Source organism: Pecten maximus, chromosome 16 (genome assembly GCF_902652985.1).
Source record: "Pecten maximus chromosome 16, xPecMax1.1, whole genome shotgun sequence".
NCBI lineage: Eukaryota > Metazoa > Mollusca > Bivalvia > Pectinida > Pectinidae > Pecten > Pecten maximus.
In genome coordinates this window covers 3,582,718-3,609,895 of record NC_047030.1, presented here as the reverse complement: position 1 = coordinate 3,609,895, position 27,178 = coordinate 3,582,718, and the positions used below count along the sequence as shown (strand labels likewise).

The window sequence follows — 27,178 nt, the reverse complement described above, 5'->3', positions numbered from 1 at the left end:
TATAACCTCTTATACGAATTGGTTAATTAAAAGATCCGCCAAATAAAAATGAACACATATCTAATTCATAAACTCATACCGACCCACCTCGATCTTTTGAAACATATATGCATTTGATATCTACTTCTGGAATCACTAATTTATACATACAATGTATACTTATTGGAATCACTGTGTCTATATTTAGAAACACCTATTTCTATATTTAGAAACACATATACCTATAATTAGAAACATCTTCGTTAATTCGTTGAAACGCCGATATCTATTTTGATAACTGTATCCCAGCTAACCGAAATATTGAGACCAATTCAAATTTTTTTTTTTAAACAGTATCGCAAAATGTAATAAAACACAACGAATCAGGATTTTACATTCATATTTCGGAGTGCACTCTGTTGTATATATATATATATCTGAATTTTAGTCTTAATATCGTCAGAGTACTTACATTTGCTGCAATAAGTTGTAAATGTATACCAACATGGTTGCATATATATATATATATACATGTACATACATACTTCAAAACTCAAATCTAAGTTTTATTTAAATTTGATAAATATTCTTTTTTCAAATACACAAGCGACTAGTCACACAATCATGAAATGCAACGCATGCCTTAAGTCTCCAAATGTGCAGAATTAGTAATGGCATCCGATGACGAGGAACCCCATACTGTCCAACGGTCTATTAGCCCTAATGGCGTACCAACGGTTTCAAAGCCTCAATTTACCACAGTAATAAGCAGCATGGAAGCAAAAAAAGCCTTGTAAAGGAAAGGGACAAATAATCAATACCAGTTCAACCTAGGGATACGAAGGCAGCATATTGCAGTCTCAGGCTACTAACAGCCAAGTGTTGTATTCAACAGGCTATAGGCTTCAGTGAAGGTAAAGAGAGAGGGGACAGGGCAGTTTCATCCCAGCTTGATTAGTAGTTCGAGATGCTCTCGGAGTTGTATAAGACAACAAAAATGATGTCATCATAGAATTGACCTCAAGATCTACTTATGCGAACAAGTTCATATTTTTTCAAGTTTTATACAAGCTTGAGGCCATAGGTATAAACATGACGTCATGATCTGCTTACAAGTGAAAACAAACTAGAGAGTACAAAATGCATGAAAATGACGTTATGATTTGCGTATATAAACAGGCTTAATAGCACAAAAAGTATGGAATGACGCAATTAACTGCTTATGTAAACACAAACCAGAGAGTGCAAAATGCATGAAAATGACGCCATGATCTGCTTGTTTAAATAAACTAGAGAGTACAAAATAAATGAAAATTACGTTATGATTTGCTTATGTTATCATGCTAGAGAGAAAAAACGTATGAAATGACGTCATTAACTGCTTATATAAATAAACTAGGGTGTAAATAATGCATGATAATGACGTCATGGTCTGCTTATGTAAACAGGCTAAAGAGTACAAAATGTATGAAATGACGTCATGATTTGCTTAGATCTGCTCAGGCTAGATATTAGAAGGTATAAAGATGACGTCATGATCGTTTTGTGAGAGGAGGGTGGAATAATATCGCCACGATCTGCTTTATTTATGAAGCTATAGGATAGGAAGTGTAACCATGACAATAAATCTTCATGAACGATGATTTTATAGAGTACGAAATGCCATCATACCGACATGCCACCATTGCTGAAGGATGATATTAAAGGGAAATCAGCATATTCATACTATTACTGATACAGACGTGAGTAAGATTTCGGGGTAAATACAGAGGACAAACATATATTGAAGGTCACAATAACAACATATCACTATGGTTACTAAAACCATGATAGATATTTTTATATGACAGAGGATAAGGCGACGTCACTATGACAACACATCTTTTTGAACACAAGAGGTCCAGGGACATGAGAAATCACTGTAACTATAGATCATTTTGTTAAAACAGGGCCATGTTTGAAAACCAGTGATCAATCATTTAAGTTACACACATATTCTTGACGCTGTCACCAACAACACCATTCCTGATACAGTTATGAATTATGAATTTCCGTCGGAGCTTACACTGTATAGCTCATTAACTCTACCTAAAAATCAATACCCTGTAATGCTGATTCTGATTGAACAGGACGACGAGTGATAACAATATACGGTGTTCCTGGATATTACCTCCTATACACAGCCTGTTAATCTATACCATACAGTGTTCCTGGAAATTACCTCCCATACACAGCCTGTTAATCTATACCATACAGTGTTCCTGGATATTACCTCCTATACACAGCCTGTTAATCTATACCATACAGTGTTCCTGGATATTACCTCCCAAACACAGCCTGTTAATCTAAACCATACAGTGTTCCTGGAAATTACCTCCCAAACACAGCCTGTTAATCTAAACCATACAGTGTTCCTGGATATTACCTCCTATACACAGCCTGTTTATCTAAACCATACAGTGTTCCTGGAAATTACCTCCCAAACACAGCCTGTTAATCTAAACCATACAGTGTTCCTGGAAATCACCTCCCATACACAGCCTGTTAATCTAAACCAGACCTGATTTCAACGGTATTAAGCATACTGGACCCCAACACGTGCAAATACATATAGCGGTTACGTAGTGCGATATGTAATTTCGAACAGTTTCCAATTACAAATGGCTTTTATGAAAAACGTTCAAGCATTTAGAAAACAGTTTGAGATTATTTCAGCTCATATTCTCCTTAGTTTGGGAAACTCACGTGTTGTCATAAATATTAATGAGTTCTCTTACTTTCCATCAACGTTAACGACTCAGTTCGACACAGAACTGTATGCATGATCAATGCTTTACGCGAAAATAATTAATGCATGGAACAATGAAAAACTACCAACCGTATCCCTTATTATTGACTAAAGCGTCCACAAAGTATGGGCAAAAATACATTTACAGTTGGAACCTTGAAAATGTGTAGAAAACAAAGACAATGTGTTCCCGAAAAGAGCGTTCTCTGAGGCATCAACCATACCCTATGGCAGATCTTCATAATAAAGGGGCGCAATAGCTCATTCGGTCAGAGCGCCGGCTACTAACCTCAGGTGAGGGGGCGTGATAGCTCAGTCGGTTAGAGGGCCGGCCACTAACCTCAGGTGAGGGGGCCGCGACAGATCAGTCGGTTAGAGCGCCGACCACTAACCTCAGGTGAGGGGGCCGCGATAGCTCATTCGGTTAGAGGGCCGGCCATGTAACCTCAGGTGAGGGGGCGCGATAGCTCAGTCGGTTAGAGCGCCAGCCACTAACCTCAGGTGAAGATCCGAGGTGCGTGGTTCGACGTTCCGAAACCGCGTCGGTTTGTGTTTCTCGGCAAGCTGAGAAACCGACCTGTCTTTGCTCACGTGTTGTGTCCTTGGGCAAGACACGTTACCCGAATTGGTCTGAATGGCGTTCAACAGGCCCTATGCTGTTTAGTGAGGTAGTCACCAATTACTGCAAGGAGACCCCGTCTCAAAATGACACTGGCTGTTTAGTGAGGTAGTCACCAATTACTGCAAGGTGACCCCGTCTCAAAATGACACTGGCTGTTTAGTGAGGTAGTCACCAATTACTGCAAGGAGACCCCGTCTCAAAATGACACTGGCTGTTTAGTGAGGTAGTCAACAATTACTGCAAGGAGACCCCGTCTCAAAATGACACTGGCTGTTTAGTGAGGTAGTCAACAATTACTGCAGGAGACCCCGTCTCAAAATGACACTGGCTGTTTAGTGAGGTAGTCAACAATTACTGCAAGGAGACCCCGTCTCAAAATGACACTGGCTGTTTAGTGAGGTAGTCAACAATTACTGCAAGGAGACCCCGTCTCAAAATGACACTGGCTGTTTAGTGAGGTAGTCAACAATTACTGCAAGGAGACCCCGTCTCAAAATGACACTGGCTGTTTATGGGACGATAAACCAAACAAACTAATTAACAAACACCGTAATATCATATCAGTGTCATGCTATCATAACGGGACGAGTTACATTTGTATCGAAACAGATACTGAAATGCATACTAACAAGCATCAAACTCGTCGAACTAGAGATCGCACGAAATACCGTGATGTTTCCCAATAAAATAGTGATATCGACAAAAACTTATTATGTTAGTTTATCATTTAGCAGTCTATTTCTATAATAAAATTGTGAGAATGATAAACAAAACACATTGGAAATTCATGCAAATACGTCATGTAAAAACCATATATTGAGGAAGCGGGGGTATCACAATTAAGAAATAAGATGTTCACACACATTAACAATTCCGTGGTAAGTGATGATTCCGGTAAGTACTAAGCGGTCATCACTTTTAGTGTCGTCGATTTCAAGTTCAATGTAGTACAAGGGACCGAGATTTTCGTCAAGTAATTTATACACTTCAGTCCGGAAACCCGTAATCCGGACGGAAATCTTGGGGAGAAGATCTCGGTAAGTAAGTTATATTCTGTAGTCATGAAACCCGCAACCAGGACGGAAATGTTAGGAAACGGATCTCCGTAACGTTATTAGCAATCCGTACGATTCTAGCCGGGGACTGATGTATCAGGAATAACGATAGATCACTATATCGTGATAGACGTGCTTGATAAATTCCCATGTATCTGAAGACAGTTTAGGTGTAACATTCGAGTGTTTAACACGGTGAAGGTATAGATGAGAGATTGCTGCATCCATGTATTCCTATGATCGTATTTAAGCAGCGAAAATCGAAAGTTTATTGATGCATTTTTTAACCTTATATATCTTAAATTACGATGTGATACAGTTCAATGGCGCCTTTGTGAAATAAAATTTGTTTGATGAGTATATCAAATATACGGATGGTTACGATGTTTATGATATTTACGGTAACAGTATAGAGGGATTATTCCACGAGAACAGGCACACTTTCGTGTAAGGACTGTGTGTGTTGTGTTAGAATTCAGACATTTTGTCTCCAACAATACTCCACGTACACATTCACTACCAAGTGCTGCATTATTCAGTGATGTCGCGCGAGCTCGCTGCCTAGCTGTGTAATACAGGGAGGTGTATTATTGATGAATGGTAAGTCAGGCAGGTGATACGGGATACAGATGTTGCCATCCAAATCTGTTTACTATAATATAATAACACTTCTGAAGTAAGAAATAAAGTAATAACATTTTGTAAAAATCAATTATAGGAAGCTAAAGTACATCTGTTTCATTTAAATGTACTATTTGTGGGTAGGATTAACGGAGTTTGAATACTGCAAAACGTTCGCCTCTTATCCCATGACAATTCAAAAGTCTGAGTAGCCAGGCCTCATGACTATAAATTCATTTAAATGAATCATTCAAATTTTTTGAGGGTTTGATACATTTTACGTTGGCAATGATATAGAGCGCATTGTTTTAAACAGTACAGGGCCTTAAATACAATATATACGATAGCATCTTAAGATTAATACGTAGTCGTGGTAAAATGCCATAAACTTGTATTTTCTTCACCATAGTTATATGAAGGGCAGTCGATGAAGGTATGGTTCCTCAGATGAGCGCAATCTCTCTCCAATAATCCCACGTTGAAATCTGAAATTAAAAGTACAAAATAAAATAATAAAGCAACATGAATATAGTTAAACTTTGTAGATATGTTTTCAAGTTTGGTTTTGCATTATACATGTAATACCCTCGATACGATTTTTCAATTTTAAAGGAAAGAATTCAAACGGTACGTATTTGATAACAAAAAACTAATATCGAAATTTCTGAAGGTCTTAGTAACGTGTTGTTCTTATTGGGTCTCGACTTCCGACAAAGTGCTGTTTATTTCAATCTTCAATCTCTTTAATTTTGTTTTCCGCTGGTAATACCACCAATGTTCTGCTTAATATTGGAGTCTAATACAAACGTCCGGTATGTATTTTTGACAAAAAAATGATGTTAAGCTTCGATATGAAATATGAAGGCAATTGAAACCAATCCTGAAATCTTCGTCGATAAAACCATGAAACTCGCATTCATCGATTAGAAATGTCTTTCCCTGCATTTCTGCATACTGAACGTGACTGTCTTTCCTACATGTATTATGTGTGTGTGTTTCTAAATGTTTCGATGATGGCAGTATTCATGGACACAATATTTTTAGTTAGCTTGACCACAATCACGAATAAGGCAATCACTAAAGCAAGTATTAACCTTGTCATGAAGTATTCATCTTCCTACCATGTTGGGTAAGTAGCCTATATTCTCTGTGGATTAAAACAATGAAATTGGTTTTGATTGTTTAGATTTCCATTACGTAAAATGTAGCCAGCTTAACAAAAATTAGCTATGCGTCCTTTAGAATACCACAACAAAACATCTATTCAAGCTGAATTGTTTCAATCAATACTGTTGATGTTGCACAAAAGTGTGATTTGCATATAACGGCAGTGTATGGAGCTGTTCTGGAAATGTGTGGAACTAGATTTTATTAATATCCTCATAAAATGAGCATCACAACCAGTGTCTGTCCAATGTCACAAGACACCGTGCAGACAGCCGGTAGTCATATCCAAAGTATTGTTATATTAACGTTGGTCATACTTTGACGTGTTGTCATAGACCTGACAGTTAATAGAAGATCTGAACAGATTTTAAATTCATCAGCCACATTGAATCATCATTACTATATTACATTAATATAACACTGTATAGTCCCCAATTATAATTGAGTCTTTAGACGAATTCCAAGCTAAATACTATGTAACGAACAATTGTGAATATCTCCTTAGAGATTACAATTCCGGGTCGAATTTACATGTTGGTGTAGTATGATGATAGCCCGACTCCATATTAGACTTCGACTATGTCACAATAGGTTCACGACCAATCCATGTCGGGTTTTAAATCCGAAATAAAAACATTTTCACGACTAATAATATACGTAAACATTCTTGTTATACGAAGCGTGCTATTAACCCAAACAACACTCTACAGAATGGTTTAAACCTTTACAAAGTCGAAGAATAATTTTCTGTTTCTTTAGAAAATACACGAATCACAGAGGAGTAAATAGATATGTCCCGTGGCCATAAACCCGTGCTACTATCAACTCATTAAAGCTTTGAACACTAACTTAGTCTGCCCTAAGGAAATTGTCGAGAACATCCTGTTATTGTTCAGGTTAAGCGACACAGGTATTGTAGATGACGTTCTCACTGTCAGCGTTCAGAACTAAACTCCCTATGACTAGTCCATTCCACCTCTCCCGTGTATCTGATTACGTTCCCACCTAAGAAAATGCAAGTGCGGCTACATTGATATCACAGAGCTGGTAGTAAGTCTTGATTTAAGTGTGTGTCTATGTAATGGTTCACTTCTCGTGATACTTACAGGCCTACTAAGATAGTTTACCCAAAGCATGCAAGATGTTTAAAAATAAGTGTCTTTGAAACGTCACGTTAAACAGCTGTCGCTTTCAAGGTCCTCCTCTTTTCAACATTCTAAATTGTTGAGTAATAATATAATATTTGAGCACAAAATCAGAACATGGTAACGTTCTCGTCAACGTGAACAGTATTCTAATTGCCATTGTTTTTATACCTGTACAATGTATATGTGGTATTGTCAAAAAGTTATTTTTTACTTGCATGTCACGGCACATTAGCAGTGGTGGAAATATCAATATCCGTGTATTTTGGGTCAACGGTGTCCACTTATACTAATGTTACTATCCATTCTGTTACAACTTGTCGCGATGCCTCTAGTGTCAATGTGTAGTTGGTTTAGCCCAAGTGTCAATTTGCGTAAATTCTGTGTCATACGTGTCAAATTCCCCTGTAACTTTGAGTCAAACATGGTAAGTTGCCTTTGTGTCGATACCCCTGTACATGTCAACGAGTTTGTTCTATACTGTGTTGAATTGACAATATTGAAAACTGGACTATTGTTCCAATGTGACGTGTGTTACCTATACTTGTCCCTATAGTAATTGTAATTGTGGTAATATTGATGGTTCTCCCTTCAAACTAATATCATCACAGTTTTGTATAGATATCTAATTCAATCTTGTTCATTTGTCAGAACTGGTGAAAGTGCTACCGATTTATTTAATTGTCGCGATGTGACAATTAGTAAATAGCCCCACTTTAATACGATAACCCCGTATATAGTGTAAACTTGTATAACGTTAGCCTCACGCGGTGTAATTACATTAACCTGGCTCTGTCACTGTGGTGCCATACCAGAATATCTCAGCATCACCATCTGTGTTTATCGATCTATCGATTTTTTATCCACCATTCTCAGAATAAAATATGCACTGAAATCAGCAGAAAACACGATATGCGCGATCTAATTTTCCCTGTCGTCCACTATTGTCAATTCACAGGAGTGGTGAAACAACCAATCTTAGATCCACAGGGACCAAACAATATACATAACAATAGCAGTGTATATACATAGATATATAAACCACTTACCTTCGCCATAAATCCAAGTGTTGTTCAATATGGCTGTCACTGTCAGTGGTAGGGCTAATGCAATGGCTACTATCCCGGCTATACGAAACGGACGCCATAGTTTAGCTTCCCTTAGATAATATTCCTCGCCAAACTTCCGTAAATCTCTGTTCTCTCCTGTTTTAAATTTTAGAAAATTCTTCATATCCATTAATGGTTGTTAAACATTATTTTCAATCCGTGATTCCCATCCAACGAAGCCAGCTTCCTAGTCGCATGTCGCCAATATGTGTGTTATGATGGGTATTTGTTGATAGTGGATGTCCCTTGACGTTGACTGTTATGTGTGACAGTCACCATTCACGAGACCCAAAGATTGCTTCGCATAATAAGTTATTTAAATGTCCTGATACAGTATTCCGTTTGTGACCATTTCCCATGCGTTCGCCGATCGAATGTGCACTAGTGATAATAACAGCCAGTGTTGAATGAGCATACCAACAGCGGTAAAGAGAGCGATTCCAGACGCATGAACCGTGTCCGTGTATTGAGAAAGGGTTTAAGTATGTGATCAGCCTATTAAGATCTCGTATCCTCAAGGCTAACAAAGATAGGTCGTCCTTTAAATTTCAGGTAGGCACATACGTTATATACACTATTTATAAATCATTTCTTTACAATACCCAAAGTGCGTCCCCGGTACAGCTGTTTGGAACTTTTCAAACCCAATCACCTCAGAAGTTGTCTACTTCCTCGGAAACTATTCTAGATCCTGCCACGGCCAGAATGCATCCCGAACACTTCATCTAAAGGACCGACTTGATAGTTATATGAACGGACTAGTGTTGACAAGATTAAAATAGTTGGTTCGGCACAGCGTTTAACGATATGCCACGAAACAACGGCTGTTTTCACAACTCATGTCTATTTCACAACCTTTGTCGGTTTCAACTAAGCTCAGGAAATGTGAAATGTGCATGAGTATGACATATAATCAATCACCACAAATTTATAATGAACTTTATGATTATCACATTTCCGTGTTACTAGGCAACACAAAACCGGCCAGTTCCAGCCACTGTACCAAATGACAAGTGCGGGAAACCGTGTGTATATTTAGAACTAACGCTGGTATCAAGTAACTTAATTAAGTCTCGTATAACACAACATACCGGCTGACATCCAGACTACTTATTCAACATTATACCATGGGTATGGTTAACTCTTTACAGTAAATGTTTTTCTGGCGCCAAATCCGACATCCTTTAGTGAAGGAGAAACTGTAGTTTCGTTTCATTCGCGACCTGTGGCGCGATGTCGTCGCAGCTTGTGTGAGATATCTTGAGAATGAGGCTCTGATTGTGAAAATTAACAGTATTGAGCGAGTAATTAACTCTTATTTCAGTTGTTGTTTTGAAATTGTGCTTCTTTTTGTCGACGAGTCCTTTTAGTGATAGAATCTCTCTTCAAATATTTCATTCTTGCATTTGAACCACAAGATGTTCTGCTTGTGCTTGTATTCAAGAGTTGCTGAAAAGTTGTGTTTCAACAAGACTGTAATATTGGTCCAAATACACCTCGATTAAGTTAATTAAAAATTTGAGGTCCCCATATTTATACCAGAGCATATAACATAATTCAACCCGTGCTTGACCATCCTCTACATAAGGTTATATGAAGATACACGTCAAACTTGGGGTTCAAAAACATGTTTACGAAGAGATGCTTGTCTTTGATATATTAATTGTCGTTTTAGGATGTTAATAAGTTAATTACAATAATGATGATATAATATACATGTAGAAGTGTTGTATCAAAGAAAAGAAAGGCACTGTTAACAGAATATGTAATACCACGCCTATTTGTTGTGGGAGTCCTTGTACTGGTAGATCAGGACACTTGTCCTGTTGTCTGTAGGCTGGAGAACTGTGACATTAATCACGGAAGGGCCCCGATTGTCTGGAAACCTGACTAGTCCGTCTGTTTAGAGGACGAGCAAGTACCACAGGATATCAACCTCCCGGGGAGCCACGGAGACATCGATTTCTACTCTATCAAACATATTGCCAATCTCATGCTTTTTCCAGAATTCATAAAACATCGGCGGACCTATCGCAAACCCAAACAGAATGCATTTTAGATATAAAAAACATTCAAACGAAGGTTGAAGATTCAAAAGAGGATCTGATATTTTGTTTGATAAAAATTGAAATCCCACAATGTGCTTCTAATCGAAGTTATTGATAAATGCCAATTCAATGCACTCCGATGTCGTATTGCGGTGGCGGGGAAGACAATCAAATGCTACAAACAAATGTTTTTGGTGTTCTTTGTCAGTCCCTATAGTGATTCTGTATAAACTACGAGACGATTGTTTTCGCGTTACATGTAGATCCACGGGGCTAAGTCATTTCGTTTCGGGTTTATTGTACAGAGAATTTTCTACACTTTTTATTTTCATTGTTTAGGGGGACCTTAAGCACGATTTGATGAAAACACTGAACTGATATTTCTTCGTCAATTTTCTTTGACCATATGATACCATGACTGTTTATAATCCTAATCGTTCAAGTATGGAAATTTTGAGCATGTTTATCACGAAAATAAATCACACTTACTTATTATATACATTAGTAAGATTCACAGAGAAACAACAGCGTATTGTTATATCAACAATTGATAAAATATATATTTGGTGGTAGGGTGGCGCAGTTGAGAGTACACACGTCTTTCACTAAGATGCCCAGGGTTCGACAGAAAGATATAAGTTATCTAACCGCGCGTCTGGGGTTTCTAAGAGTAACCCTTTTCATTCCATCTTAAGAGTCCGTGGGATCGTCCATCCCGTCCCCGTGGGGGCTACTATCCAGACCCGGTGGGAGCTTCCGTCCGGATCCCGTGGGAACTTCCACCCAGACCGTTGGAGCTTCCGTCCGGACCAGGTGGGAGCTTCCGTCCGGACCCAATGGGAACTTCCATCCAGACTATGGGAGATTCAATGCAGATCCCGTTGGAGCGTCTGTCCGGACCCCGTGTGGGTTTCAATTAAGACCCAGCGGTAGCTTCTATCCGGATCCCATGAGGGTTTAAAGTAAGACTCCGTTGGAGCTTCTATCCGGACCGCGGGTGCCTCCATCCGGACCCCGGAATGTTTGATTGTGTTTTCTATAAACTCATTGTCACTGTACATGATCTAAACCAAAAACGTTTTTCCATCGCTCCATTCAGAAGTACATGGTTTTCCGGCGAATGAATTACATTATTTCTACCTACACCTACATGTATCACCTCGGAGGTTATGTGAGAAGCACATCGGAGGAGTTCCGAGTGACTGATAGATGTTACTCTTGTGTTCGTAATTTGAAAAGATTTTTTTTCGAATATGACATACATGTCATATAATCGTTTGATTTCCAGGTTAATCAAAGTATCTTACTGTTAAATGTACAATATACAATACAATACAAATAAACTGTCTGTATTCGAAATTCAAACGGAGATCGGAATTTATGCAAGGTTTCATTTCAGTCAAATTTATTTAATGATAAAAGAAACCTTCCCCGCAAGTCGAATTATATTTGAAATAAAATCAATATTGAGTTTGATTAAAATGCGACCTCAGTATCGGGTTCCTCGAGGGACGAGATGTGCGAGACCATAGCATGTCTGTACTAGGCTAAAAACACAAGATTTAATTCAGAGGAGTCAGAGAAAAAAAATCAAATTAAATGTAATGGTCGTATTTCCATGGTAACTGCACAGCTGTACACCATACAGAAAGGCGCGCGACTGAGAAGAATATAGATCCGATCATGATCGAGTATACGTTTACCGCTACCGTGAATGACGCGCTTTTTCTACATCAATAACATCCGTCATTTAATTCCCGTCAAATCTGCTGTTCACGATCACACTCCAAACTACGGAGGGACAGTTAAAGCTTAGATAGCATCGAACTTAGACAACCTCAGGTGAAAAAACTCGAACGCCAATATCAGTTTAAAGGAAAAATATCTAATTAGATACCAGATCTTCGAAATGTGAAATCTAGGGCCTTATGAAATGTAACTAACGAGTTACTTTGAATATTTTGACATTTTACTTAACTCTAATAAGGGTACTCCATCTTTAATCGAGGAGTACGGAGAACTAAGTGCGTCATCCAGAAAACCCCAGAGTAATCAATCGTGATTCAAAAAGACTGTCCATGGAAATACATTAAAATATATTATATAATACTGGAATTGGGTAATGGACTGTCCGTGGAAATACATTAAAATATATCAAACAATACAGGAATTGGGTAATGGACTGTCCATGGAGATATATATGAGATAAAAACAGAAAAAAATGTGTAATTTTGAACTACGGTATAAACCAACAGGAGGGAGAATATTGACAAAGTTGGAAGGAAATTTACATTCGATAACAAAAACCAAATCTGGGAATAGTGTCTGGGATGTCTATGAATTTCCACTGAAACAAACCAAATGGGTGAATAGTTCTAGAATGTATACAGTTTATTTCAGACTTCAATTTCCTGGCCCCTGTCGAGGATTAATAGAATCTAACATGGGTCTGTTCCTTGGACAGGGATATCTGAACCCAAGTGTAATAATCAGATAATTCAATTCAATATATGTCTATGAAATTACATGTATTTTTTCTCTTGTCTTCTATAGAGCTTATTTCAATTATCTGGCCTCTGTGGCCGATAGGCCTACCTCATATACAGCATATTTCAGATTTCAATTCTCTGGCCCCAGTGGTCGATATGCCTACCTCCTATACAGTCAGCATATTTCATATTTCAATTCTCTGGCCCCTGTGGCCGATAGGCCTACCTCCTATACAGTCAGCATATTTCATATTTCAATTCTCTGGCCCCTGTGGCCGATAGGCCTACCTCATATACAGCATATTTCAGATTTCAATTCTCTGGCCCCTGAGGCCGATAGGCCTACCTCCTATACAGCACATCTTCCTCGACACTCCTCAGATAACTAAATTCAATATATGTCTCTGTAATTACATGCAGTTTTTTTAATTGCTCTCAGGAAAAGTTAAGTTTATTGTTGCTTCGTTGTCTCGACACACGATTTAAATGAAAGTGAGTTTAAAATGAAATATGATTTGCATTTTACTTTACAGGAAATTGTATGCCCTATGGACATCATCTTTGTTTCTGTTCATAATCGGCATTCGGCCCGAGCCCAGGTAACTTTTAAGTGTGAGATATTCCCCAACGCACATTTCACCTGAAGCACGTCATAAACATATTTTCGTGAGATTAAGCAAGATGGCTGACATTGATTTCATGGTTAATAAAATTAAAACTGAATATGAAAGTTATTACACTATTTGTCAATATCCTCGCTTTTTTTCAATATCCGATATTTCAATGTGACAATGTTTCCGTCTCTATCTTAGAACAATGTGGCAAATAATTATACATGTATGTAAACTAAAGTATGCTGTAATAGGCCGTAGTGGTTATCTCCCCTTTGTATAGTGATAGTTACGTAATAAAAAAACACGAACATTCTAAAGCATATCAAGAAACCTCATGCAGAGCATAAACAACATATATTATCGGAAACTATTCAGTATAACGTAAATCATAACAAGGTCAATCCTACGTTATGTACACGAATTATTTACAAGCGTGTGAGTGATCAGTGATGTTGAATGTCCAGGGATTGTGCGATAATATACGACTCTTTGATCCGATCTCAGATCGAACCGGTCACCTCTGACCTACGGACACTAATTAATTCTCGGCGGTATTATTGCTTCTCAGAGGCCACACGAAGTCAACTCGGTATAAGTTGTCTACATGTATTCCGTAATACGTAACTGCGGCTGTGTTTCTAGAACTGTTCCGAAGTCAACATCTGTATTGATTTCCTAACCACAGTATAACAAGGACAATTGTCAATCAGAGGCCGATATGGTAAATACATCCACAAGAAGATCCTATTTATGTTTTAGATTACGTATAATTGCAATATTGGCTATGTGTAAAGCAAATCTGGAGGAGAAATTGCAGAATCATAATTCTAAGATCTAACAGGCAAAGTAGTATCGATGTCTGTTGTCAACGCTGCTTTCGTCGCTAAGGCTACGATAAATATCTAAATTTAGCGTTCCCTGGACAGTGATCTTATGAATCTGTTTTGTTATCTATCACGGTAATATATTTCCTTGATTAAGATCACGTCGCTAGGGTAACCAGTATTGTTACGTCATCATCAAAGATGAGGTAATGCGACATCAGGGACAGACATAGAAACATATCAACCATTTATCCTCCCAGTGTCTGGCTTATTGTCGCGTGCGGCACAAGGTAAACAACATTTAATCATACAATGTACAATGTTTACGGTGTTCTTCATTAATCATATATTAGATTTTAATTGACACCAGTAGATATTAGCACTACAAGGGTATGTTGCTCACCAATCATAACAATACACGTAGAGGGTCGTACACATGGGTCACATTTGCAAATTTTATCTGTTGAAAGATTTCGTTTTGATTCCGAACGAATTAATTAAATTTAGCTATGCATGAACACACCTGTCACATTCTATTTCTTCAGTGTACTTAGTAAAAGAGACGTCACAATTCATGTTTAATTTCACGCCAAAATTGAAAATGGCGGGAAGAGCGGATATTATTGTCCCTTAGTTCCATAGTACTCATATATCCACAGGGGAGTTAGTATTATGTCACGTGATTAACGAATACATGATTACTATTCACGAATGGGTTTCCATGCACAGTGACACTGGGCTAATATCTAAACACATGATTCCATGTATGAACATGTGAAACAGGAAGTAGTTCACGTACATGTGTAATAAATAAATGTAATATTGGCTTCTCCAAGTTTAAGTGTGTCTGTCTTCCTCAAATGACCATGACTGTTGATGAGACGCTAAATTTCTTATTACTGGTTTATTTTTGTTCCTGTTCTCTTTACATCGAAGTTTCCTATTTTGAAGTCTACCACTCTATAGCATTGCTGCTATATAACCTTACCAACTGTACGTGGGCGTTTCCAGCTAATAACCGCCAACGGGCGTATAAATATCACAGTAACACAGCTATTAAATATTCGTACGACATTTGTTATTCTTATATGGTTTTCTTTTTTACGTTGAACAATATGGTAGAGCTGTTACCAGACTCTCATACGAGAATGGCGGGGAAACTTGAATTATGTTAATTATAGTGATTTTTTTTTAAATTGCAAAAGTGAAAATATAAAAATTCAACTGCTTAATAAAGTGTTATTTTATCAATTGTATAGTCCTCAAGATATTTGAATTGTTTTACATGTTTCTCTACACATGTCACTCGGCTTTTTATCTCTGTCGGTTGTTCACATTGCATGGTTCGAACTTTTGTCCTTAGAAATTCGCTCGTTAACTCACCCTCCAAATATTTAATGTTCCACAAAGAAGCAGGAAAACAAACATCTTGAAACCTAACCACACGCTGTTGTTGTTGTTGTTGTTGTTGTTGTTGTTATTGTTGTTATTGTTGTTGTTGTTGTTGTTGTTGTTGTTGTTGTCGTCATCGATATTCTTTTGTTTTAAGAACAACCTAGATAGAGCACAGTAACATGATTTACGCTTATTTAAGATGTCTAAGATCTATGTTGTCTATGAGCTGGCTATGTGATGTAATCTATATACGGTGTGGTGCTATGGATACTGTGTTGTCTATGAGCTGGCTATGTAATGTAATCTATATACGGCGTGGTGCTATGGATACTGTGTTGTCTATGAGCTGTCTATGTGATGCAATCTATATACGGCGTGGTGCTATGGGTACTGTGTTATCTATGAGCTGGCTATGTGATGTAATCTATATACGGCGTGGTGCTATGGATACTGTGTTGTCTATGAGCCGGCTATGTGATGTAATCTATATACGGCGTGGTGTTATGTATACTGTGTTGTCTATGAGCTGGCTATGTGATGTAATCTATATACGGCGTGGTGCTATGGATACTGTGTTGTCTATGAGCTGGCTATGTGATGTAATCTATATACGGCATGTTGCTATGGATACTGTTGTCTATGAGCTGGCTATGTGATGTAATCTATATACGGCGTGGTGCTATGGATACTGTGTTGTCTATGAGTTGGCTGTGTTATGTAATATTTATACGGCGTGGTGCTATGGATACTGTGTTGTCTATGAGCTGGCTATGTGATGTAATCTATATACGGCGTGGTGCTATGGATACTGTGTTGTCTATGAGCTGGCTATGTGATGTAATCTATATACGGCGTGGTGCTATGTACATGTACATGTGTTGTCTATGAGCTGGCTATGTGATGTAATCTATATACGGCGTGGTGCTATGTACATGTACATGTGTTGTCTATGAGCTGGCTATGTGATGTAATCTATATACGGCGTGGTGCTATGGATATTGTGTTGTCTATGAGCTGGCTATGTGATGTAATCTATATACAGCGTGGTGATATGGATACTGTGTTGTCTATGAGCTGGCTATGTGATGTAATTTATATACGGCGAGGTGCTATGGATACTGTGTTGTCTATGAGCCGGCTATGTGATGTAATCTATATACGGCGTGGTGCTATGGATACTGTGTTGTCTATGAGCTGGCTATGTGGTGTAATCTATAACTATATACGGCGTGGTGCTATGGATACTGTGTTGTCTATGAGCCGGCTATGTGATGCAATCTATATACGGCGAGGTGCTATGGATACTGTGTTGTCTAATAGCCGGCTATGTGATGTAATCTATATACGGCGTTGTGCTATGGATACTGTGTTGTCTATGAGCCGGCTATGTGATGTAATCTATATACGGCGTGGTGCTATGGATACTGTGTTGTCTATGAGCCGGCTATGTGATGTAATCTATATACGGCGTGGTGCTATGGATACTGTGTTGTCTATGAGCTGGCTATGTGATGTAATCTATATACGGCGTGGTGTTATGGATACTGTGTTGTCCATGAGCTGGCTATGTGATGTAATCTATATACGGCGTGGTACTATGGGTACTGTGTTGTCTATGAGCTGGCTACGTGATGTAATCTATATACGGCGTGGTGCTATGTATACTGTGTTGTCTATGAGCTGACTATGTGATGTAATCTATATACGGCGTGGTGCTATGGATACCGTGTTGTCTATGAGCCGGCTATGTGATGTAATCTATATACGGCGTGGTGATATGTATACTGTGTTGTCTATGAGCTGGCTATGTGATGTAATCTATATACGGCGTGGTGCTATGGATACTGTGTTGTCTATTAGCTGGCAATGTGATGTAATCTATATACAGCGTGGTGTTCTGGATACTGTGTTGTCTATGAGCTGGCTATGTGATGTAATCTATAAACGGCGTGGTGCTATGGATACTGTGTTGTCTATCGCTGGCTATGTGATGTAATCTATATACGGCGTGGTGTTATGGATACTGTGTTGTCTATGAGCTGGCTATGTGATGTAATCTATATACGGCGTGGCGCTATGTATACCGTGTTGTCTATGAGCTGGCTATGTGATGTAATCTATATACGGCGTGGTGCTATGTATACTGTGTTGTCTATGAGCTGGCTATGTGATGTAATATATATACGGCGTGGTGATATGGATACTGTGTTGTCTATGAGCTGGCTATGTGATGTAATCTATATACGGCGTGGTGCTATGGATACCGTGTTGTCTATGAGCCGGCTATGTGATGTAATCTATATACGGCGTGGTGCTATGGATACTGTGTTGTCTATGAGCTGGCTATGTGATGTAATCTATATACGGCGTGGTGTTATGGATACCGTGTTGTCTATGAGCTGGCTATGTGATGTAATCTATATACGGCGTGGTGCTATGGACAGTGTGTTGTCTATGAGCTGGCTATGTGATGTAATCTATATACGGCGTGGTGCTATGTATACTGTGTTGTCTATGAGCTGGCTATGTGATGTAATCTATATATGGCGTGGTGCTATGGGTACTGTGTTGTCTATGGGCCGGCTATGTGATGTAATCTATATATGGCGTTGTGCTATGGATACTGTGTTGTCTATGAGCTGGCTATGGAATGTAATCTATATACGGCGTGGTGCTATGGATACCGTGTTGTCTATGAGCCGGCTATGTGATGTAATCTATATACGGCGTGGTGCTATGGATACTGAGCCTGTGTTATCAGATTGTGACATGGACAGATTAAAACGCCCACTACAAAAGATCTGTGCCTAGAAACGTACTTAATCGATATTTCTCTACGCAGAATCTCTCACTTGTAACGAGTCAGAATATCGTGGGTGACATGATATCAACACATTGTAAATAGATTGATTTTTTTGTTTTTATTTGACTTTGATTTTTATTTCATCCAGTATTTATTTATTTTGCTATCTTATCTTACTTTGAATTGTGAAGTCATCGTAAAAATAATGATACTGTGTATCATTTTTTTAATGTTTAAGGCTATCAAAACAACGTTGACGAAGATTGTTCCCTTGATCATTTTCCCGACCAGTAGCTCCTTTTAACCTTTACTTTAAACATTTTAAGGTTGTATACGTGCACTAGTTAATGTGACATTATATCAACCACCATGTCATGTGTCATGTGTTGGTGAAGGTAATGTATGTAATGGTTTCAAGATGAAATAGAATCAGAATAAAAATAACCAGTAGTTTATATTTATTGAACAGAAACAGTTACCTTGACCATAGATTTGTGAGCCTGTGTTTGGACTGTGCGAGAAAACCGAGATTGAGCATTGGAACTTTGAGCATGGGACTGTCACTAAGTTGCTAACCTCACATTCCATATACAAGCGACGTTGAATTAGTTTGAAAGTGAAAACATTAAAAAGTTGAAAAAGAAAACATGGGGAAAAAGAAATGTGTTTTGTGTTTCCACATGGAATAAAAGCCCTGGACACTGGGCCCTTGTCTTAATTTACATTGTAAATAGCAAATCATCAAGATCACCAGAGTTGCCTCCCTTTGATGTACATTTCCCCTGTGTCGGTGATGCCTGCTGGTTGATCAAGTCACGAAGTATATACATTCAATTACAACGGCAATATACATGCAGTAAGTGATGAAACGTTTCGTTAATTCGAGAATTTGTCGAAAAAAACACAGTATGTTTTGGAACGTCACAATATGGTGCTATTTTTATTTCTATTTTTTTTTGTAGGCCTAATAATCTTTCAACTTTAAAATTAAATAAACCGTACAAACATGTGTTTTATCTTTACAATATATAATTCATTTAATTAGGTTTTCATCTAAAATATTTGCATTAACTATTTTTGCAGTTTTGCAATCGGTAATTTCATGTACATGTACAATATAAGTACAGACTTCACCAGATCTCAATATTTAGTTACACTATAAGGGAAGTAACTCCGACTTCTACATGATTATTTCTGCGACAATATTTTTAGTAATCTAAAATGCGTGTTGTAAATGCCGGATATGGTGAAGCGTAAATTCAATTTAAAAAAAAAAAATCTTTTAATTGTCTTTCTCTTTCCTGCAAAATCTTTTTTTCTTTTAAAATTATAATTCACTCTCAATATTTACATAACTCCAGCTTGTTTATGTTGACTATTTCAAATAATTAAATATCAAACGTCTTAGTGGCTATTGCACAGATTGATATATAAAGAATGTCTTTGGTTAAAATAACCATCGAAATGACGATGATATTAAAATGATTTTTGATTCTGATTTTTTTTTATATATCATTTTTTAAGTTTTTATCTTTCTGTATACATTTGGGAAGGAAATAAAACAATAAGTAAAAACAAAACAAAAAACACCACAACCGATCTTAAATGTTTCACAGTATATGTAGGTTGTACTTACCAGCTACTAAAGTATCACAGGTGTTGAGTTGAGCATACATAGGAAGTTTGCTTGTAACACACGTCGTCCAAAGTCCGTCCACGGCTTCCACTGCCACCATGGTGACGTTATCTGAAAGTAAACAATAACACATTATCTAGGGTTATAACAATGACTATTCTAATGGATTACAGAGACAATGGTTACCTTATAGATATCAGAACAAGTACATACTAACAGGATAGGAAAGATACAACATTAAATAGTTAAAGATCATTCAACACATATAATTGACTTAAATCGTAGAATGGCAGTATTGGTCCTAAGGATGTTTTCCCAGTGCGCAGCAAAACATTCTCTTCTTACACATATAATTATTGTATGATAGGGGAGGAAACTCCTTTAAAACTAGAAACTACTTTTGACGGAATTACATTTTTTTGTATAAAGGCAAATGTATAGATGAATAAAAAAATGATATTATTAAATAAAGAAAGAAAGAAATATGATTAACGAGTGAATGGAAAATCAAAATCGACAACACAGCATTGATGGTTAATCAAGGAAAAATAAAATGAAATTACTACTGACGGACGGACGGACGGACGGACGGACACAGGATAACTTATACATCTGACCGGTTTGTGACGGACGGACGGACGGACACAGGATAACTTATAAATTTGACCGGTTTGTAACGGACGGACGGATAGATGGAGGCAGGATAAGTTATACATCTGACCGCTTTGTGACGGACGGATAGATGGACGCAGGATAACTTATACATCTGACCGCTTTGTAACGGACGGACGGACAGATGGACGGTGGGGATATAAAATTACTTTAATTAAAAGGGTCACTGTAATAAACAAAAAATAGCATGCCTAAAACATCACCCCAATATGTCCATACAAGTTCTTATCTATATATAAACACTACCAGTAGAACCAGGACTAAAACACACTCAGATCAGCGTCATTTCGTGTGTTCTCCTCCAGCATCACGTAACGTTAAACAGTCGTAAGAAGCAAACATTTGGATGACATTCGGCCCTTTCAGAAATCCCTAAGTACATGTAATTGATTAAGTTCTGAATACAGACAAGGTGGGTGTTTTCTTGTTAAGTAATGCCGATTTTGTTTACAATGACAATGGTGTGACAACAGTAAGGTTTTATTTGTACAGTGTATGACCGATACTTTATATAATTCTAGAAAACAATATGAACGGATCGATTACAATATCGCGAGTAACAAAGAGAGGAGAACTGTTCATTTGTAATATTTCAATTCAATAACTTTTGTCGATCATGCAATGACTTTCTATAAAATGCTGGAAATATCTGCCAAAAGAATATTGAAGATAATATCAGGTCTTCTGACAGAAGGGAACAATTGATTATATAACTAAATGTGACAATTATTGAGCTGTATACAGACATCAAGTGCATGTATGCTTCAATGAAAAGAAATGGAAATCGCAACCACTATATTTTCTATCATTGATTTTCGCTATTTTGTTTTCATATGAAGTTAACTGTCATCTAAAGAACGGCATATTTTCAAGTGAAATTGATAGAGAGAATTTCTAAATTAGTAGGTACACCAAACACACAGAGATGTTACGTCATGTATGCGTGGGGACACGCAACAGAACAAAAGAAAAAGAAAAAACTTACCTTCTACAAAATAACTGTTTACGTAAATAAGTGTAATGAAAGTTATTAATAGTATTTATCTACGGTTGTATGATGTCTCTAATATCACTGACGAGTCCTAGAAGGACGAAACAGCTGTACGATGTCTCTAACGTCACTGACGAGTCCTACATTTAGAAGGACGAAACAGCTGCAGGATGTCTCTAACATCACTGACGAGGCCTAGAATGACGAAACAGCTGTACGATGTCTCTATAGTCTACTAACGTCACTGACGAGTCCTACATTTAGAAGGACGAAACAGCTGTATGATGTCATTTAGAAGGACGAAACAGCTGTATGATGTCCCTATCATCACTGAAGAGGCCTAGAATGACGAAACAGCTGTATGATGTCCCTAACATCACTGACGAGGCCTACATTTAGAAGGACGAAACAGCTGTATGATGTCCGTAACATCACTGACGAGTCCTACATTTATAAGGACGAAACAGCTGTATGATGTCCGTAACATCACTGACGAGTCCTACATTTATAAGGACGAAACAGCTGTATGATGTCCGTAACATCACTGACGAGGCCTAAATTTAGAAGGACGAAACAGCTGTACGATGTCCGTAACATCACGGACGAGTCCTGCATTTAGGACGAAACAGCTGTATGATGTCTCTAGCATCACTGACGAGTTCTACATTTAGAAGGACGAAACAGCTGTATGATGTCATGTCCGTAACATCACTGACGAGGCCTAAAGCTGTACGATACAGTTTATTTCGTTCTGTACTCGTCATTTGTAGCGAAAGGTGCTAATATCTTGACGATTTTTGTGCGATCCTTAGTTGCATTTAAAGATACACTTCTAGGGAAGAAACTTTGATTTTGCATACACTTTTTTCATCGCCTGAACAAACTACTGGCCGAAATACGATAACAGGACGAAATGGAAAGGTTTTTATTCATTTTTTGCCAATAGCTTTCATAGTCAATCTATTTCTAGGGAAACAAAATCGATCTCCCAGTTGATTTATTATATAAAGGATCAGCCCACACACTTTTTGATTTCCATCGAAATCAGATTAAAAACCAACTCAAGGCCAAACCTGACGAACAACTTCTTGTGAGTGACAGGTAAAGTCGGCACTCGGATACGTGATGAAGCCAGGCCATGATCCTGACATCAAGGTTTGGATAATAGAATCATCGATCAAATATGAATGAGAAGGGATGGTATTGCAATATTATGTATTAATGAGTCTTCTGTATTTCGATAACTAATACCACTATTTCGTCCAAGGTTACGTTATGAGTTCATTCACTTAGAAGTGTCACATGTGTATCGTTGTTTGAGATCATTTGTAAGATGTGTGTACACAAACGCCTCTAAGACTTTCCGACGTATGCAACAATTCCCCCAAAGACTTCCGGTGTATGACGTATACACCAATGTCCCAAAGACTTCCGGTGTATGACGTATACACCAATGTCCCAAATACTTCCGGTGTATGACGTATACATGTCCTAAAGACTTCCGGTATATGACGTTGCACCAATGTCCCAAAGACTTCCGGTGTATGACGTTGCACCAATGTCCCAAAGACTTCCGGTGTATGACGTATACACTAATGTACCAAAGACTTCCGGTGTATGACGTATACACCAATGTCCCAAAGACTTCCGGTGTATTACGTATACACCAATGTACCAAAGACTTCCGGTGTATGACGTTGCACCAATGTCCCAAAGACTTCCGGTGTATGACGTTGCACCAATGTCCCAAAGACTTCCGGTGTATGACGTATACACTAATGTACCAAAGACTTCCGGTGTATGACGTATACACCAATGTACCAAAGACTTTCGGTGTATGACGTATACACCAATGTCCCAAAGACTTCCGGTGTATGACGTTGCACCAATGTCCCAAAGACTTCCGGTGTATGACGTATACACAAAAGTCCCAAAGACTTTCGGTGTATGACGTATACACCAATGTCCCAAATACTTCCTGTGTATGACGTATACACCAATGTCACAAATACTTCCGGTGTATGACGTTGCACCAATGTCCCAAAGACTTCCGGTGTATGACTTATACACCAATGTACCAAAGACTTCCGGTGTATGACGTATACACCAATGTCCCAAAGACTTCCGGTGTATGACGTATACACCAATGTCCCAAAGACTTCCGGTGTATGACGTATACACCAATGTACCAAAGACTTTCGGTGTATGACGTATACACCAATGTCCCAAAGACTCCGGTGTATGACGTTGCACCAATGTCCCAAAGACTTCCGGTGTATGACGTTGCACCAATGTCCCAAAGACTTCCGGTGTATGACGTTGCACCAATGTCCCAAAGACTTCCGGTGTATGACGTATACACTAATGTACCAAAGACTTCCGGTGAATGATGTATACACCAATGTCCCAAAGACTTCCGGTGTATGACGTATACACTAATGTCCCAAAGACTTCCGGTGTATGACGTTGCACCAATGTCCCAAAGACTTCCGGTGTATGACGTTGCACCAATGTCCCAAAGACTTCCGGTGTATGACGTATACACTAATGTACCAAAGACTTCCGGTGAATGATGTATACACCAATGTCCCAAAGACTTCCGGTGTATGACGTATACACTAATGTACCAAAGACTTCCGGTGTATGATGTATATGGGACGCGTCTGCAAAATATGATACAAACTAGGCCAATAAATAGGTCCTAATCTAAATACATATAGACTGTTGATAATACCCCCCTCGGAAATATATTATAAACATCCGGGTTTTTAATCTGAAGTGAGTGCATTTTTGACAAGTTACGAAAAACGGGCTTAATTTTCCAAACAAATAAACAAATTACAAAGTCTGTTTTCTCCAGGGAATGTTTGGTATACTTAACGAGGGAGGATGTATTAATTCAGAATAATGACACAACGCGTCTGCAAAATATGCTACAAACTAGGCCAATATTAAGTCCTAATCCAATACATATAGCCAATTCAAAAAAAAAAAAAAACAAACAAACAAACAACAACAACATGTAAACACCTTGTAAAATTAGCAATGTATTACATCTATACAAATATCGGCTGACATTCTTATTGTTTGTCCTGATGTGACTTACATTGGCTTTACTTTGCATTGTCGGATTCCAAATGATCGTAAATATCGTATCCGTGATGACATGTGCACTGAATAATGGCGTTCACTATTCTACTGCCACATTCCATATGCTACTAACAACGTAAAAGGGCAGACGATACAACAAGATTTTCATGATATATATAACAGGAAAGCGAATATATTGCCTCCACCGGGGATCGAACCTGCGTCCCTCTGCTTACTGGTCCGACGCTCTACCGACTGAGCCAAAGGGAAATCCCCCACTAGAAATCGCTATGTACACAATTTAAAATTAAAACCTGCCTCACTACTCACTTTTCAAACGTGTTCATCCCGAACACACATTAACCCAGGTTTTATCCCCAACGAAGCCTCTCATTTTCATATAGCTTGCACTTGGAGTGGTTAACCGATATAACAGAAAGGCAGGCAAGTAGTGTGCCTCCACCGACATCGAACCGCGACCCTGGCTTTACTGCACAGCTATTTTACCGACTGAGCTAAAGGGAACTAACGCGATGCTAGAAGGCAATCGTATCACTATAAACTACTTACAATTAAAACTTCCGACGTATATCTATATCTTTCATTTTATGCACGTGTTGGGTTTTGGTATTGGTTTTGTTTTTATTGAAGCACGGACATATATTTGTATGTCTATCTAAGCCAGTGGTTAAGCAACAAGAAGCAAAATCACTCGCTTTGATTATTATTTGAGATATATTATAAACATCTATGTTTTACATAGACTTTTGAAAGTAAGACTAATACAAACAGAATGGAATCTCCTCATTCACATACATGTTTTGATACACACTGTACAATGATAACTTATACTATCTTTTTCATGATGCCTTATTAATCATAATATCCAGTAATTTAAGGTCAAGGTGTAAAGAGGTCGACACAGTCAAATTTTTTTAAAATTATGAAATGTATTTTATTATTTAAATACAAGTTTTGATGAAATTTTATGACAAAACTAATTGCAGCAACTACTGCAGTTAATACAGTCTATACCCACTTAGAAAATACAGAAGATATTGAATCGTTTCCCGTAAAATATCACATATTTCACAGACACCTGGACGACGAAAAACTCTTAACATATATGCGCTGAGAAAGCGCGGGAATCCGTGACATAATCTTTGACGTTGAATTCTTATGACGTCACGCTTGACGACAATACAGCACCATTCTGAATGGGGTGTTCAACTCAGTAATATTTCAGGGTTTTCGGTTGTAACTTGGAAAGTTGTACTTATAATGCTGTTATCCAATGATAATACAATTAAAATCTGTTCTATATCATGCACATATGCAGCAAAATAACCTCTTATTCTACTCTTGCATCCAATTTGATGAGAACCAAAACTGGGAGGGTTCCGATTTAGGTAACCAACGAAATCATGATCTCGAGCCAATCAAATTCGCCAAATACATTTACACTGTACCTCGTCAGACAAAAGAAAATAGAAATGGTAACTTTTAAATGAATCAGGCCTTCGACATGAGTTGTGTGGATATTTCAAGAATTAAGTAATTTGAACTAACTTTCAGTTATTTGTTTCGACGAGAGAAACACCAGTCAGATCTCGTCGTGGAGGGAATGATATTTCAAACATGGCTGCCTCTACTGGAGGCGCGTGACTTTTCCCGCGGGACACGATTTCAAAGTTGAAGGGGTATAGATTTGATTGGAAATATAGCTTATACGCGTGTTGTCTTAAAGAGAGCTTCGCTCCCGCGTCCTTCGGGCGCGATGAGCTGCGCTCTTACAAATGTTGGCCTTAATGAAATAGGTATCCCCCTTGAGGATTTATCGAGCCGTATACAGGACCATGCTTCCTCGACAACGACAACGGAAAATAATAATAATAAAAAAACAAAAACATTCTCACACACATAAATGATTTAGTAGCTTACTAATGCTATCGTTATACTAATATCTTATTTAAATTTTGACTACTGTGTATATGTTCATTGCTGTGATAAATATACAAATGTACATGTCAATATCTATGTATATTGACATGTCTGGATACTTTGCTACGTTTTACAGAATGTGTACAATTCGTATGATCAAGAGGAAACGTGTGCTCCATCCCGACTGAG

The 27,178-nt window shown here is 38.1% G+C and overlaps 1 protein-coding gene across 1 annotated transcript in view; it reads right to left on the bottom strand.

The window, feature by feature from the left end:
* Nucleotides 1-27,178, bottom strand: part of LOC117314638 — a 122,298-nt gene that overhangs the window by 9,776 nt on the left and 85,344 nt on the right. Inside the window, exon 3 of the mRNA XM_033868717.1 lies at nucleotides 20,296-20,406. Coding sequence (XP_033724608.1) covers nucleotides 20,296-20,406 — 111 coding nt within the window. The remainder of the gene's footprint in view (nucleotides 1-20,295; nucleotides 20,407-27,178) is intronic.